Source organism: Peromyscus eremicus, chromosome 4, assembly GCF_949786415.1.
Source record: "Peromyscus eremicus chromosome 4, PerEre_H2_v1, whole genome shotgun sequence".
Classification (NCBI taxonomy): Eukaryota; Metazoa; Chordata; class Mammalia; order Rodentia; family Cricetidae; genus Peromyscus; species Peromyscus eremicus.
In genome coordinates, this window is record NC_081419.1 from 129,094,958 (window position 1) to 129,108,025 (window position 13,068).

The 13,068-nt window shown below is 51.2% G+C and overlaps 1 protein-coding gene and 1 pseudogene across 1 annotated transcript; one reads left to right on the forward strand and one right to left on the reverse strand.

The window, feature by feature from the left end:
• The first annotated feature begins 590 nt into the window (after positions 1-590).
• On the forward strand, positions 591-3,210 carry LOC131907907 (uncharacterized; annotated as a pseudogene).
• On the reverse strand, positions 1,256-6,975 carry Fam83c (family with sequence similarity 83 member C). Its single transcript, XM_059259707.1, has 4 exons — positions 6,505-6,975; positions 3,863-4,030; positions 3,309-3,433; positions 1,256-3,008 (listed from the first exon to the last, which is right to left on the reverse strand). Exons 1-4 carry the CDS (start codon positions 6,973-6,975, stop codon positions 1,574-1,576), a joined length of 2,199 nt encoding a protein of 732 aa, XP_059115690.1. The 3' UTR covers positions 1,256-1,573.
• Between the last annotated feature and the right edge of the window lie 6,093 nt (positions 6,976-13,068).

Genomic DNA, 13,068 nt, shown 5'->3' on the forward strand with positions numbered 1-13,068 from the left:
CACATCTGCCTTTATTGATTGGTAGCATGCCCTGTCTCAGGCGGGTGGTGAGTTCAGGAGAAAGACCCACGACCAACTGCAACCTGAGCTTCAAGAGACGTTCAGCAAGGTGACCTGTTTTTGTGTCCTAAGTGTCCGTCCACATGTGCTGCTTATCTTCCTCAATTTACCCCAGACTTGCTCACTGAGCCCTCTTTCCATCCAACTTACTCTACCAAGAATTCTAACTCTGTCCCACGTCTGCCTCTGTCCCTAACCCCATCCTTCAAGACCTGCCTCAAAGTCAGCTTCTCTCTGAGAAACTTTCCCCATCGCGCCACCGTCTCCATGGCTCTCCGTCATTTGATACATCTCTGCCTTGTTTTCTGTGGTTTGTGCATATAAGCTGCAGCCCTCAAGATTGCATCTAAGCAGTCTCTCAGCTCTGTAGCAAGTTCAGGGCAGGGCTTTACAAGCAGAGCTAGGATGGGGGTCACGTGTATTTGTAGTTTGTGAATCTCAAGGGGGTTCTGCAGTGTGTACTGAATGCATGTATTTTTTGTGGCCATTCATTTAGGCAGACGAGACTAAGTGCTCGTTCTGTCTGAACTCATCACCTAGAGCTGTGTATACTCACTGTGCATCTATGGGTATACCTAGTCACTGTTCTGTGTACACTGTATGGGCACCTGGGGCATCCTTGTAGTGTCTGTATTTTGTGTACAGGAACTACAGATACTGTGTGTTGGGTCTGTGCAAACAAAATACATGTTGAAAGCCAGGGGCCCCTGGACTGGGAGAGTTCCCCACCCTGTCCTTTACTTAGCTCTGCCTCCAAATTAACCATCCAAATTCTAGACTTCAGCTCCCATACTTATAAATCAGGAAGAATATCTTCCAGACTCTCTGGCCTCTGCAGCAGAAAGAAGACAAGGAAAGAAAGGTCATCCTTTGGAAAGCATCACAATAAGATGCACACACTGTACTGCTGCTGTAGCTCTGAAGCCTGCCACCTTCAGAAGTCACCTGTGGTGAATGCGGCTCCGCTGCCAGGTGCAGAAGAAAGGACAGCCGGAGTGCCAAGGCTAAGAGATGGCATGCTACCGGGACTAGGTGGATGAGGCACCTAAAAATTGTCTAGCGAAGATTCAGATATGGATTCTGGGAGAGCACAACACCGAAAGCCAAGAGGGCAGCTGTTGCAGCAACCAGTTATTCTAGAAGATTTCAGTCAGTCATAGGATAAATGTTCTGGTTTCCAAAACTTTAAAAAAAAAAAATCGAGGGGATAATACTTAGTATAGCTATATGCCCACAAGAGGTCCACGTAGAGGACATGGAGAATGAGAATAAGCTGTGAAGTGCCCAGCCCCAGTGCCATACAGAAAACACTCGGTGACTCTGGGTTCTGTTTGTATGTACGCCTATGCGTGTGTGTAGAAGAGTCTTGAGCCCAGGGAGTGTCTGACCTGGGCTGCTAGATGCCTGCCTTCCTTATGCGGCACCCCAGCTTTATACTCTCATGCTGCCATCTTGAACCTGAACATGTCAACTCTGTGGATGGAGGGAGGGTCTGTCCCTGCTAGGAGCAGAGTTAGGACTCAAAGCGACTTCGGAGCTGCTTGAATTTGGACTTGTTGTACTTAGTGATGAGGTCCAGTTTGCTGTGGCCCAAGGTCAGGCGTTTCTCGGGTGCAAACAGGTCATTGTTATTACCATTTTGATGGCCACTTATGGGAGCTCCCGGGAGGCCCGGCTCAGGTCTCTGCCTGGCACCCTGTAGTTGATGATACTTGGTGATGAGGTCCAGTTTGCTGTGGCCCAGAGTCAGCCGCTTCTCATCTGCAGAGCCTACTCCGGCCATGCGAACTGGGCTTGGTTCTGGGGGACCATTGGGTCCAGGCCCCTCACTCCGGAATGGGCCAAATTTGGTGATGAGGTCCAGCTGACTGTGACCTAGGGTCTGCAGTCGCTCGTCTAGACTCTGCTTGCCAGGCCTGGCAGAAGAATTGGCATCAGGGGGTATTTTAGAGGCCTGGGCCTTGGGGTTTTGTGGCAGAAGGTCCAACTGGCCATGGTTGTGGTTTAAGGACAGCTTCCTGTCATCCTCCTGACCCAGATCACCCTGTCTGAGGGAACCTGACTCAAGGACACCTTGGCCCTGGGACAGGAGATCCAGCTGGCTGTAGCTGTGGCTCAGGGACAATCTCCTATCATCTAGGACCTGCTCACCATGCTGAAGGGAACCTGTATTGGGGGTAACTCTAGAATTGGGACCTCCTGCTTCTCCTGCTTTAGGGAAGGGGACAAGGCGATCCAGGTGATCATGGCTCTGACTCAAAGATATCTTCTTCTCTTCCACAGTCTCCAGAGCTGTGCCAGGTACCCAGCGACCTCGTGGAAGGATGGGCTCTTGACTTGCTGGGAGCCCATTCTCTGGAAGCCGGGACAGTGCTGGGACCCCCCTAGTAAAGTGGAGGAGGGGGCGGGAACATGGGAGCAGAGGTGACCCCACTGCCAGGGTCAAGGGACTGGCACTACAGTGGTTGAGGGCAGGAGAAGACTGGGACCATGGAGATGCCCCCAGCTTGCTCAGGTTGGCCCTGTAGGGTCCAGGAGTTGAGCTATGGTTGGGATCTGAAAGCTGACGGTATAAGGATGGCGGGCCACCAGCTTCATGGTGGGCAGGACCTGGAGATGAAGACCCCATACCCATGTCACTGCAGCCACCACCTCCTGGTAGAGCAAGATAGGAAGAACGGCCTAGAAGAGGTGAGTGCTTGATGCTGCTGAGGCTGTTACTGGAGGGGGAGGAGCCTGTAGCACTTGGAATTCCAGGTCCAAAGGCCAGGGTCACAGGCGGAGGACGAGGTAGCCGGGAAGACAATGGATCCTCGTTGCCACAGAAGCCTTCCACAGGCTGTGACTCAGCATACAGACACCGGAACTCGCGATCAAAGTCTTCCACAATGTGGCCCCTCAGCTGCAGCACCATGCTGGTGTGGGCCTGACTGCAAAGCCAGGTGAAGCTAGGGACAGAGGGCCAGAGTCAGGAGTCAAAGCACAGAGTCCAGGGCTCAGCAGGAGTCATAACTAGAGCTGGGTCAGGGATGAGGGTCTCCGAAGTCCTTCTGTTTCCCATGTGCAGTAGCTACTTTCTATGCCAAGGCATTAAGTAGAGTGGGCTCCCATCTACCCCTTGCCCTGCAGGGTGCCTAGCACACAGCAGCAGGTGCCTCATACATGTTTGAAGGGATAGATGGAAGAAATTCAAAGCAGGCAGGTCTGCATGGCACAGCCCCAGCCCTCTCTCCCTTTAATCACCTCACCTGTAACTGCCTGCCACCACCTGCTCACAGTCAATGATGACGAACTTCTCCAGGGCCTGCCCGGTGAATCGGCGGCCGGCCTTGCTGCAGTATGTGTCTCCACACGTGCTCCGCACACGCATGTTCTGGGCCAAGAGCAGAGGGAGGCTGGTGAGCTTAGGAAGGGAAGTGGAACTCAGGCTGGAGAGAAGACTCAGTAGTTAAGAGCACTCTTTCAGAAGCCTTGAGTTCTATTCCAGATTCTTCCTGTGATGTGGCTCACAGCTCCCTAGGACTCCGGCACAAGGGCAGTCTGACGCCTCTGGCCTCCATGAGCACCTGCACTCACACGCACATACCCACAATTTAAAATAATAAAAATAAATTGAAAAACAAAGTATAAAGTGGCGCTCAGGCCATGTCTGTGACCCAAGGGTGTCTGGTCCCACACAGTTAAAGGAACTGTTAACAGCAGCTCCAGCTGACTCCCCTAGTGCTCACTGACTACCAGCTGGTCCTCCTGTGCTCCCAATTCCCTCCTCTTCCCATGTTTGAAGCCCTCAGCCCATACTCACCACCAGGTGCCCCCCATTGAGGTCCATCTTATAACACATCTCCAGGAAGTACTTCAGGTGCTCCTGAGCCAGAAGGAGGTAGACAGGGACGCCACGTCGGCTGGAGGCCTCCATCAGGTCACACAGAAGCTCCATGTCAGTGAATATGTCCATCACCACAGCCACCACCTGAAGGAGGCAGAATGTTCGGTCCCAGGAAAAGTATGGGGTTGAAAGCCAGGACGCAACACTGGAATTCCATTCTTTTTTTTTTTTTTTTTTTTTTTTTTTTTTGACAGGGTCAAATTCTGTAACCTAGTAATCCAAGCTGGCCTTGAGCTCACTCCTGTCTTAGCCCCCTGATTATTGGGGTTACAGGAATGTGCCATCATGCCTGCCTTAGCCTGGCGTTCTTAGCTTGGGCACAGGGAAAACTGACTGTCTTGAACCAGTGGTTGTTTGAAAGCCTTTGAGGATTTTTCCTGTGGACGTGGTAACAGATTCTCAGAGATGTCTATAGATCAACTATGTTAGTTTAAAGCTCTGCTCTTTGGAGGATCAGAGAAGGCAGGAGTCAGAAGCAGACCCCAGTTTCCAGGCCTGTTCCCCCATAATCCTCATTGGTACCAGCTCTGCTCTGGCCTAGGACTGTCTGAGGCTCTCCTACAACAGAGAAAGCTGCAATCTAGTCCTTGGATTTCTGTGTCTTTTACCAAACCTCAGTTGCTTGTAAAGCTGCAGAAGTCTCGAGTGTACTGTATATTCACAGCCTCCTTAACTTCCGCCTGCGCTAAGGGGACCCAGGCTTCACACTCACTTGAGGGCTGAGGCGTGTGCCTCCAACGTACAGGGTATTCCTTAAGCCTCCAGGCACCCCTTCTTCCCATCGTGTGCGTCTACTGTGAGAGTCTTCTGTCCTACAAAGGGCCTAGGAGCAGGAGGGTCACAGCCTACCCCTGCAGCTTGGAGCCAAAAGGAAGTGGGTTCAAATCCACATTCCTCCACTTCCTAGAAGTTGAGTCCTGGGCTCACCTAGGGAGCCTCAGCTTCCTTGTCTGCTAAATGGAGCGTATCTCATAGTTACAAGAGATAAATGTGAAGACGCTGTACTGGACACACAGCAGAAGCTCACTAACCATGCCTCCCCCTCTCCTGCTGCCTTCTCAGCAAACGGACAACACCGGCTACCAGGCTACCAGGAGAGAAAACACTTCTGAGGTCACTCAGAACGAGTGGCAGCTCAGTCCAGCAGCCCGACTCTTAGCCCAGGGGCAGAAAGTCTAATTGGAGGTGAGCAGGCAGGGCACTGGGGATTCTCTAGTATGTAGCACAGGTCTAGCCAGTGTGGGGGGAAGCAGATCAAAGGGGGACAGCCATGACAACAGCAACAACCTCGCTAATTACCCTGTGCTCGATGCCAATCAAGCTCAGCCCTCCTGTGCCTCGGGCATAGGCAAGCTTGCTAGCAGGGCTTTGGAGGTGCTGGTGGGACCCTGGCTCTTCGTCTCTGCAGCAGGAGTCTAACCCATCCCAAACTCTGCCAGGGGTTTTCATAGCTATTCCCTCATCTGAGTGGGAGCCAGGCCTCCACCAGTGAAGCTATACTGCTCTGAGGCCAGGGGCTTCCCAGGTGTGATTGCCCCTTCCTAATGTCCCCAAGCCCAGCGGCTTTCACTCTTCAGTCCTCCTTAGTGCCAAACTAAAAGCTTAGCCCATGCCAAAACCCATGTGCCAGTGCCCAAGGCCCTGCTTCAGGCCCAGCTGTTGCTGCAGCGCAGGGGTTGATAGGCATCTGGGGATGAGCTGAGCCATGCCAGGTAGAGTCAGAAACCTCCACAACCTCTCTAGGATACTTTCTTCTAGCCCCTCTCTGGCCTCAGCTTCTTCCTTTGTAAATCAAGGCTGTAGCTCAGATGTTCACCATGGTTGAGTTCTTAGTCTGGGAGATCATAAAACTTAGTTCAGTGCTTAAGAACAAGCACTGGCTGCTCTTCCAGAGGACTGGGGTTCGATTCCCAGCATTCATGGTAGCTCACAACAGTAGATAGTTCTAGTTGCATGGGATTCAACACCTTCCTCTGGCCTTCACTGACTCCAGGCATGTATATGGTGCACATACATGCAGACAGGCAAAACACTCATGAACATTAAATAAAAACAAATCTTAAAACTGGGTGGTGGTGGCGCATGCCTTTAATCCCAGCACTCAGGAGGCAGAAGCAGGTGGATCTCTGTGAATTCAGGGCCAGCCTGGTCTACAAAAGGAGTTTCAGGATAGCCAGGGCTGTTCCACAGAGAAACCCTATCTCGAAAACAAATAAACAAAAAATAAATCGTAATTAATTAATTTATTTATTTTGAGAATCTGATGAAGGTGATAGACTCCTTCCCAAGAAAGAGAAGGACTCCTTCCAATAATTTCACCTGCACTCCCAGGGGTGAAGTCCCAGAGCCCTATGCCCTGTTCTATGCTTAATTAATAATGTTCATGAGTGCCAATGGAAAAGAAAGCGCCCGCCCATCCTGTAGCAGCTGGGGATCTAACAGAGGCCAGAGACTAGTCCCAGTTCCCCACTTAAGCTTTTGTGTGGCTCTAACTGGTCCTCTTTCCCCTGTGAGCCACATCCGTGTCTGTGAAATGAAGGAAGAGGTGAGGCCCTTACCGTGTGGGCCTGGCTGAAGAGGAATCGCAGCAAGTCCTTGATGCTCTTGCCCTTGTCCCTCTGGAAATGAACCACCGCCTGGGTGGGGCTGAAACCTGTGGCCTGTGGCACTTCAGGCCAGCCCAGGTCCAGGTCTGGGGGATCTAAGTCAGAAGCCATGGGGAAGTAGGTGCCTGAGGTAACTTCAGAGAGCATGCTGAGGCGGTCATGTCCTAAGGTCTCTGACCCCTGGGCCTCACTGAGCTCGGGAACCCCACGCACATGGCTGATCATGTAGTCCACGTCCAGGGCACTCAGGAAGGGCAGTTCCCGCTCTTCAGAGATGACCTGAAGGTAGGCAGCCTCACCCCTCTCCAGGAGGGCGTCCGCAGCAAGCCTTGCAGCCTCACTGTGCTGGAGCACCAGGGGCGAGCTCTCCCTCCACCAGGGCCGCTTCAGCTCCTCCACCCGGCTCCGCAGGGGTCCTGCCATGCCCTGGGTCCCTCCCGGCACTAGGCCACCGAATGTGTGCGTCCACCTAGTGCCCTACCCACCCGAGGCTCCATGGCTTGCACCTGGGTTGGCTGCTGTAGAAAGAAGGTACTGCCTCCAGCTTGCCAGCCCCGCGTGTGTGGCAGGGCCCCCAAAATGTTGCCACCCTAAGTCTGAACCATGCTCCGCCCCATTGCCCCTGGCCTTAGGAACCTGTTGGGTCAGCCCCACCTGTCTGTCTGCTGTTGGGACTCGCCCGCTCGGGGAAGTGGCAGTGCCAGGCCCTTAGAGCATACTGCTGGCTCTTCTCCAGGCACTCCTTACAGGGGAACACAGCACAAGCCTGCGACCTTGACCCTCGGCCACCAGCAGAGGTTACATCTGTCTGTCTGTCTGTCTGTCTCTCTCTCTCTCTCTCTCTCTCTCTCTCTCTCTCTCACACACACACACACACACACACACACACACACACACACACACACACGGGTTAGGGATGTTTAAGGACACACACATTCACACACACACAGACCATGGTAGACGAATGACTCAAGACACACACGCAGATCTGCTAACACACAGACAACGGACCAGCATGCAGATGTAGATTACAGGTTCACACACACACTTCAACCAAATACATGAAAACAAACCCAACACTAACATAGAAACTGGCCATAACCCTCAAACATACCACCATAGGTAGTGTACACGCCTTAGTCCACAGACATGTAAGACCCCCAGTGAGGGTGGAATGATGTATAAGAACTCCAGGAGCATCAACACCCATCTGCCTCCCACCTGGGTCTCTATCTCCTACCACGTCCCCCTCTCCTGCCATAACCATGGTGCTCACAGCATCCTCAATCCAATTCTGAGCCCATCCTCCAAGGACCTGGATTAGGAGTCCTCACTCTGACCCCCAAGTAGAAACTGTAAAAATACATACCTTGCATGCTCCATCCATTCTGAATATACCAGAAGTTCTGAGACTGGCTGAGTCGGAGCTTGCCTTTTTTTCTATTTTATTAATACTATTTTTTAATTGGCACATAGTCATTGTACGTGGTACTGGGTTTTGTAAAGACATTTTCATTTAAATGGGAGTGTGCCTTTTTTGTTAGAGAGTCTTGGGCCTGGGGTGTTGGCTTAGAGGTTAAGAACACTTGTTACTCTTGCAGAAGGCCAGGGTTCATTTTCCAGCACCCACATGGTGGCACATTTGTAACTCCCAGTTCCGGGAGGTTTAACATCCTCTTATGGCCTCTGTGGGAACCAGACATGCAGATATGCTGGCAAAATACATTAAAAAAAAAAAAAAAGAGTCTCATGTAGCCCAGGCTAGCCTTAAACTCATTGTGTAGCCAAGGATGACCATGGACTACTGGTCCTCAGTCCTCCACCTCCCCGGTGCTGGGATTACAGCATGCATCACTATGCCCAGTTTACACAGTGCTGAGGTTCTAACGCAGGGCTTCATTAGACAAACGCTCTACCCACTGAACCACATCAGCGGCCATGCTTGGAACTTGCCTTTTTAGCCAGTGTTTTAACAGCTGCGCCCCTGCACCAGGAGGGGTGGACTAAGGTAGACAGCTGCATTTCCAGCACACTGAACTCCAGGGATGCTCTGAGCCTGGTAAAAGCCAGGCTCCCCTCCACTGGGGCTGAGTATTCAAAGGTCCTTTCAGAGAATGGGCAGACACACAGCAAGGTCAGGAGGAAAACGGAGCAGGTATCAGCCTCAGTGAGAGTTACGGTTCATAGTTCCGTAACACGTGGGGCTGTCCTCAGAGGATGGGGAAGCAGTTTCGCTCTGAAGAAGGGGTCATCAGTTGGTAACTGCACATGGTAGCAGAACGGGGAGGGTAGAATGTTTATCACCCTCCTGTAGAGGGGTGAGACCTGATGTCGGGAGTCCCCTAAAGCCTTATGGTATATACCCAGTCCTGTATGACTGAATTTGGTCCATCTGTTCTACAGTCAGATCACAGGCTCCCCTGAAAGAGGAGAGAGATGGATGGAAAGGCTGGGTAGGAGACGGGGTAGGGAGGTCAGGGGCCCAGGGCTTAGGGGAGCCATTGTCTAAGACCTGAAATGCTTCCATTTTATCCCAGGTGCCAGGGGCAGAAACCAGAGAGTGGGGTCCTCTAAGGAGCCCTTCCCCGGGGTGTTGGAGGCTACTAGAGTGTTAAGAAGCTGGGTAAACAAAGTCATACCGTGGGAGGGTGATGAGCTGCGGGGGCAGCAAGAGCAACAGAGCCCTCATTAGGACCTTATCTCTAGATTTGTTGGAGGGGAGATTTGTTCAGGGCTCGGGAGCTGCTGAGTTCACTGTTTATCTCTGGCATGTATTTTTAGTGCTGTATCTTGTTTACCCCTTTTAAAATTATTTATTTATTATGTATTTGTTTGTTTATATAGTGTGTGTGTGCATGTGCACACCTTATTTATTTTATTTGTGTGTGTGTGTGTGTGTGTGTGTGTGTGTGTGTGCATACCACAGAAGATGTGTGAAGGCCAGAGGACAACTTTCGTGAGCTGGCTCTCGCCTGCGACCGTGTGGATCCTGGGGACCGAACTCAGGTCCTCAGGTTTGGCAGCAGACACCTTCATCTGCTGAGCCATCTCACTGGGCCCTTGTTTACTACTTTTAATTTTGGTAAAAATACACATAGACTTTACCCTTCCATCAGTGCCCTTCAGTGGCATTGAGCACACCCACCACATCATCCACCCAGCTCATCATCTTGCAAACCCATCTACCCACAAACAACACTTCCGTTCCTCCTTCTCCACGGTCTCCATGAACTGCCTCAGGGACTTCTTTTAGGGGAATCGTGGTGCATTTGTCTTCTTGCGAACACCTTCTTTTCACTTAGCACGATGCTTTTGTTTCATCCATGTTGCAGCATGCAGGCTGAATATCTCTTGTATGTGTATCATATGTGCACACTCATTCACTCACTGATGGATAGTGCACACTCATTCACTCACTGATGCATAATTTGGTTGTTTATACTTTTGGTTTTGAGACAGATCTCATGTAGCCCAGGCTGGCCTCAAAACTTACTATGTATCTGAGGATGACCTTCCATTCCTGATCCTCCTGCCTCTGCTCCTCAGGTTCTGGGATCACAGGTATGTATCACCATGCTTGGCTAGATTCTATTTTTGTAAGATTAAAAAAGATTACTGAATGCTGGCAATTTCATATCATCTAAGTGAGTATATATGCATACTCATGCAGTACTGCACCTGTGCATGACTGTAAGTGTGCACACTATAATGTCTGTGCATTTGTGTGTTTGTCTTGAAGTGCATGCTGGTGTGTGGACCTACTTGTTCATGTCTGTGTGAAGATTTGTTTGGTTACTGAGTGTCTGGGTAAATGGGTAGCCCTTGACTCCAATTTTGGACTACGTGATTTGTTGTTGTTGTTGTTGTTATTGTTGTGTATGTGTGTAGCTTAGTGCAAAGGGGCAGGGTGAGAGGGTGAGGTAAACGGAAAAGGGTCCCAGGAATCCCTGCCATTCTGATAATGATAGGGTGGACATCAAACCTAGGTCCCCGAGGCTGTAAGACAGCTGCTCCTCCCTTTATCTGAGTGGGTAAAGGGCAATGGGAGGGGTAGACAGGTGGACACTGGCCTTGGGGCTAGGCCTTGAGGTGCTGGCCTAGGGTGTTGGGAGCCACTTGACAGACCGAAGCTCAGCCTGTGGCTGCAGTGTGTGTGGCACAGACCCCTTAATGACTGTTATTAGGACGAACGAAAATATTTTCCTGTCCAGAGGGAGTGTCCGGCGCCTTCCTGGCAACGCTTGGCCTTCCTGGGGGCCATTTAGTCTTGTCTGTCATCTGTCTCAAGCCAAGTGGCGCCTGGGCAGGAGCCTGTCCTGTGGGGTGGGACAGAAGCCGACTACAGTCTTCCAGCAGGATGTTCGGGCACGCCATCGCTGTGGTATACTTCTGGGTCAGGGGTACAGGATTCTGGAGAAGGGGGCAGTCAGAGTGCACCCAATCCTTTAAGCCAAGGCCAGGAAGCTTGTAGAGCTGGAGAGGCAAGGGGGCCAATGGGGGAGTCCTGGAGGCTGGCTGGAGCGGGAGAGTAAAAATCAAGAGGATTCTGCCAGGTGTAGTGTGGTGGCGCACGCCTTTAATCCCAGCACTCAGGAGGCAGAGGCAGGCGGATCTCTGAGTTTGAGGCCAGCCTGGTCTACAGAGCAAGTTCCAGGATGGTCAGGGCTACACAGACAAACCCTGTCTCAAAAAAGGCCTAATAAATAATAATAATAATAATAATAATGAATAATAATCCAAGCACTCAGGAGGCTAAGTCAAGAAGGCTGAAATTGAGGTCAGCTGGACTACATAACGACACTTTGTCTCAAAAAGCCCCCCAAAATAAATAAATAAATAAACAAACAAATAAATAAATACCTGGGTGTGGTGGCACGCACTTTTAGTCCCAGTGCTTGGGAGGCAGAGGCAGAGGCAGGCGGATCTCTATGAGTTCAAGGTCAGCCTGGTTTACATAACGACTTCCAAGCAAGTTACAAGCCAGCCACGGCTACATAGTGAGACTCTATCTCAAAAACAAACAAACAAATATATAAATATACACCCAGCCAATGCAGAATGGCAAGCAGGGCATTCCAGGCTGGAGGAAGGAGGCCAGGATGCCCTGGAAGGAGCTTGGCAAGGGACTGCAGGAAAGTCCCCAGAGCCACCCCACAAAGACCCCTGGGGGCCTTGCAGGGGAGGTTGGGAATATACAAGAGGATCTTCGGAAGTCACTCCGTATGCAAGAGTGGCCCGAAGCAGCCCAGTTAAGTGTGACTCATTCACTGAGTGCCACATGGGTCTCCAGAAGGTCACTGACCTTCCTGCTGTCCCCTCCTGAAATCCCCAGGGGCTGAGACCCAGGGCTAGCCTTCGAGGGGCCCTAGTTGTGCCACCGAACTGAGTCAGATCCCCTGGCTGGAACAATGGCTCTGCCTCCTAATGGGTGAAGTCACCTTCTGAGTCACAGGCGACTAATCTGTAAAATGAGGCCAGTGGCACATCTTTCATCGGGAGGTTGTGAGGAGTAAATTTGTGGTAACTGCCTGCCAGAGTGGTCATAACCTCTCTGTACCTGAGCTTCTCAGGCTGTGGGAGGGCAGGAGGCAGATGTAGGTGTGAAGAGAGATGAACAGCAGGGGCCTGAAGGTTTTATTCCAGTCGGTCTCTTGCAGACCCAAGATTGGCCCTGAGGGCCAAGATGGCTGCCAACCGTGCCAGTGGAGTATGACTGGTGGCCCACCAGTGCCTCAAGGATCTGGCCTATCATAGGAGGTAAAATTATCCCTTCCTCTGCGCGTGTGTGTGTGTGTGTGTGTGTGTGTGTGTGTGTATGTGTGTGTGTGTTGTGTGTGTGTACACATACAAGTATTCACATATCTCCCCAGCATGCTGGACATTTTGGTATTTTTCTGAAAAGTGACTGTGACATGTTGACTCATCTTAATCACCCACATACCCCTACCAACCTCTGCCCGCATCCATCTGTCTGATCCCATACAACAGTAGACTTGTCCTCACTCATGTCTCCTCAAGAGGAAGGGACGGAATTCCCACTCTACTCTGTAGGAGGAGACATCTGAGAGGGCCATCCTTCCTCAGCACCCTCACAGCATCTCCTTCCCAAGGAAGAGGAATGGGTCTGCGTGATGACGGCTTGGAGAGGAGCTGGACTTGGGTCTTTTTTTGATCCATTTTCATTATCTTCCTCCTTCTCCCCCACCCCACCCCTGCCCCACCTTAGAGAAAGTTAGCATGTTCTCTCTATACCTACTCAGTATAAGCTCACAAAGGAATCCTGCCTCTGCAAGGACCAGGTCCATTCTGTCATGGAAGAGCAGGATGCTCAGTTCCGTGGGAATACTAGCCAGTCTGATGCTCTCTGAGCAGCTTTATCTGCAACACTAATAAAGTCACCATTTTTATGTTCATCTGTCTGGTGTCTTACTTCTCAGTCCATTCTGAACTCGAGTGGAGGAAAAAACATTATCTACTGAGCCTTTCAGGCCCGTTACAGACGCAGTCACCTCTCCC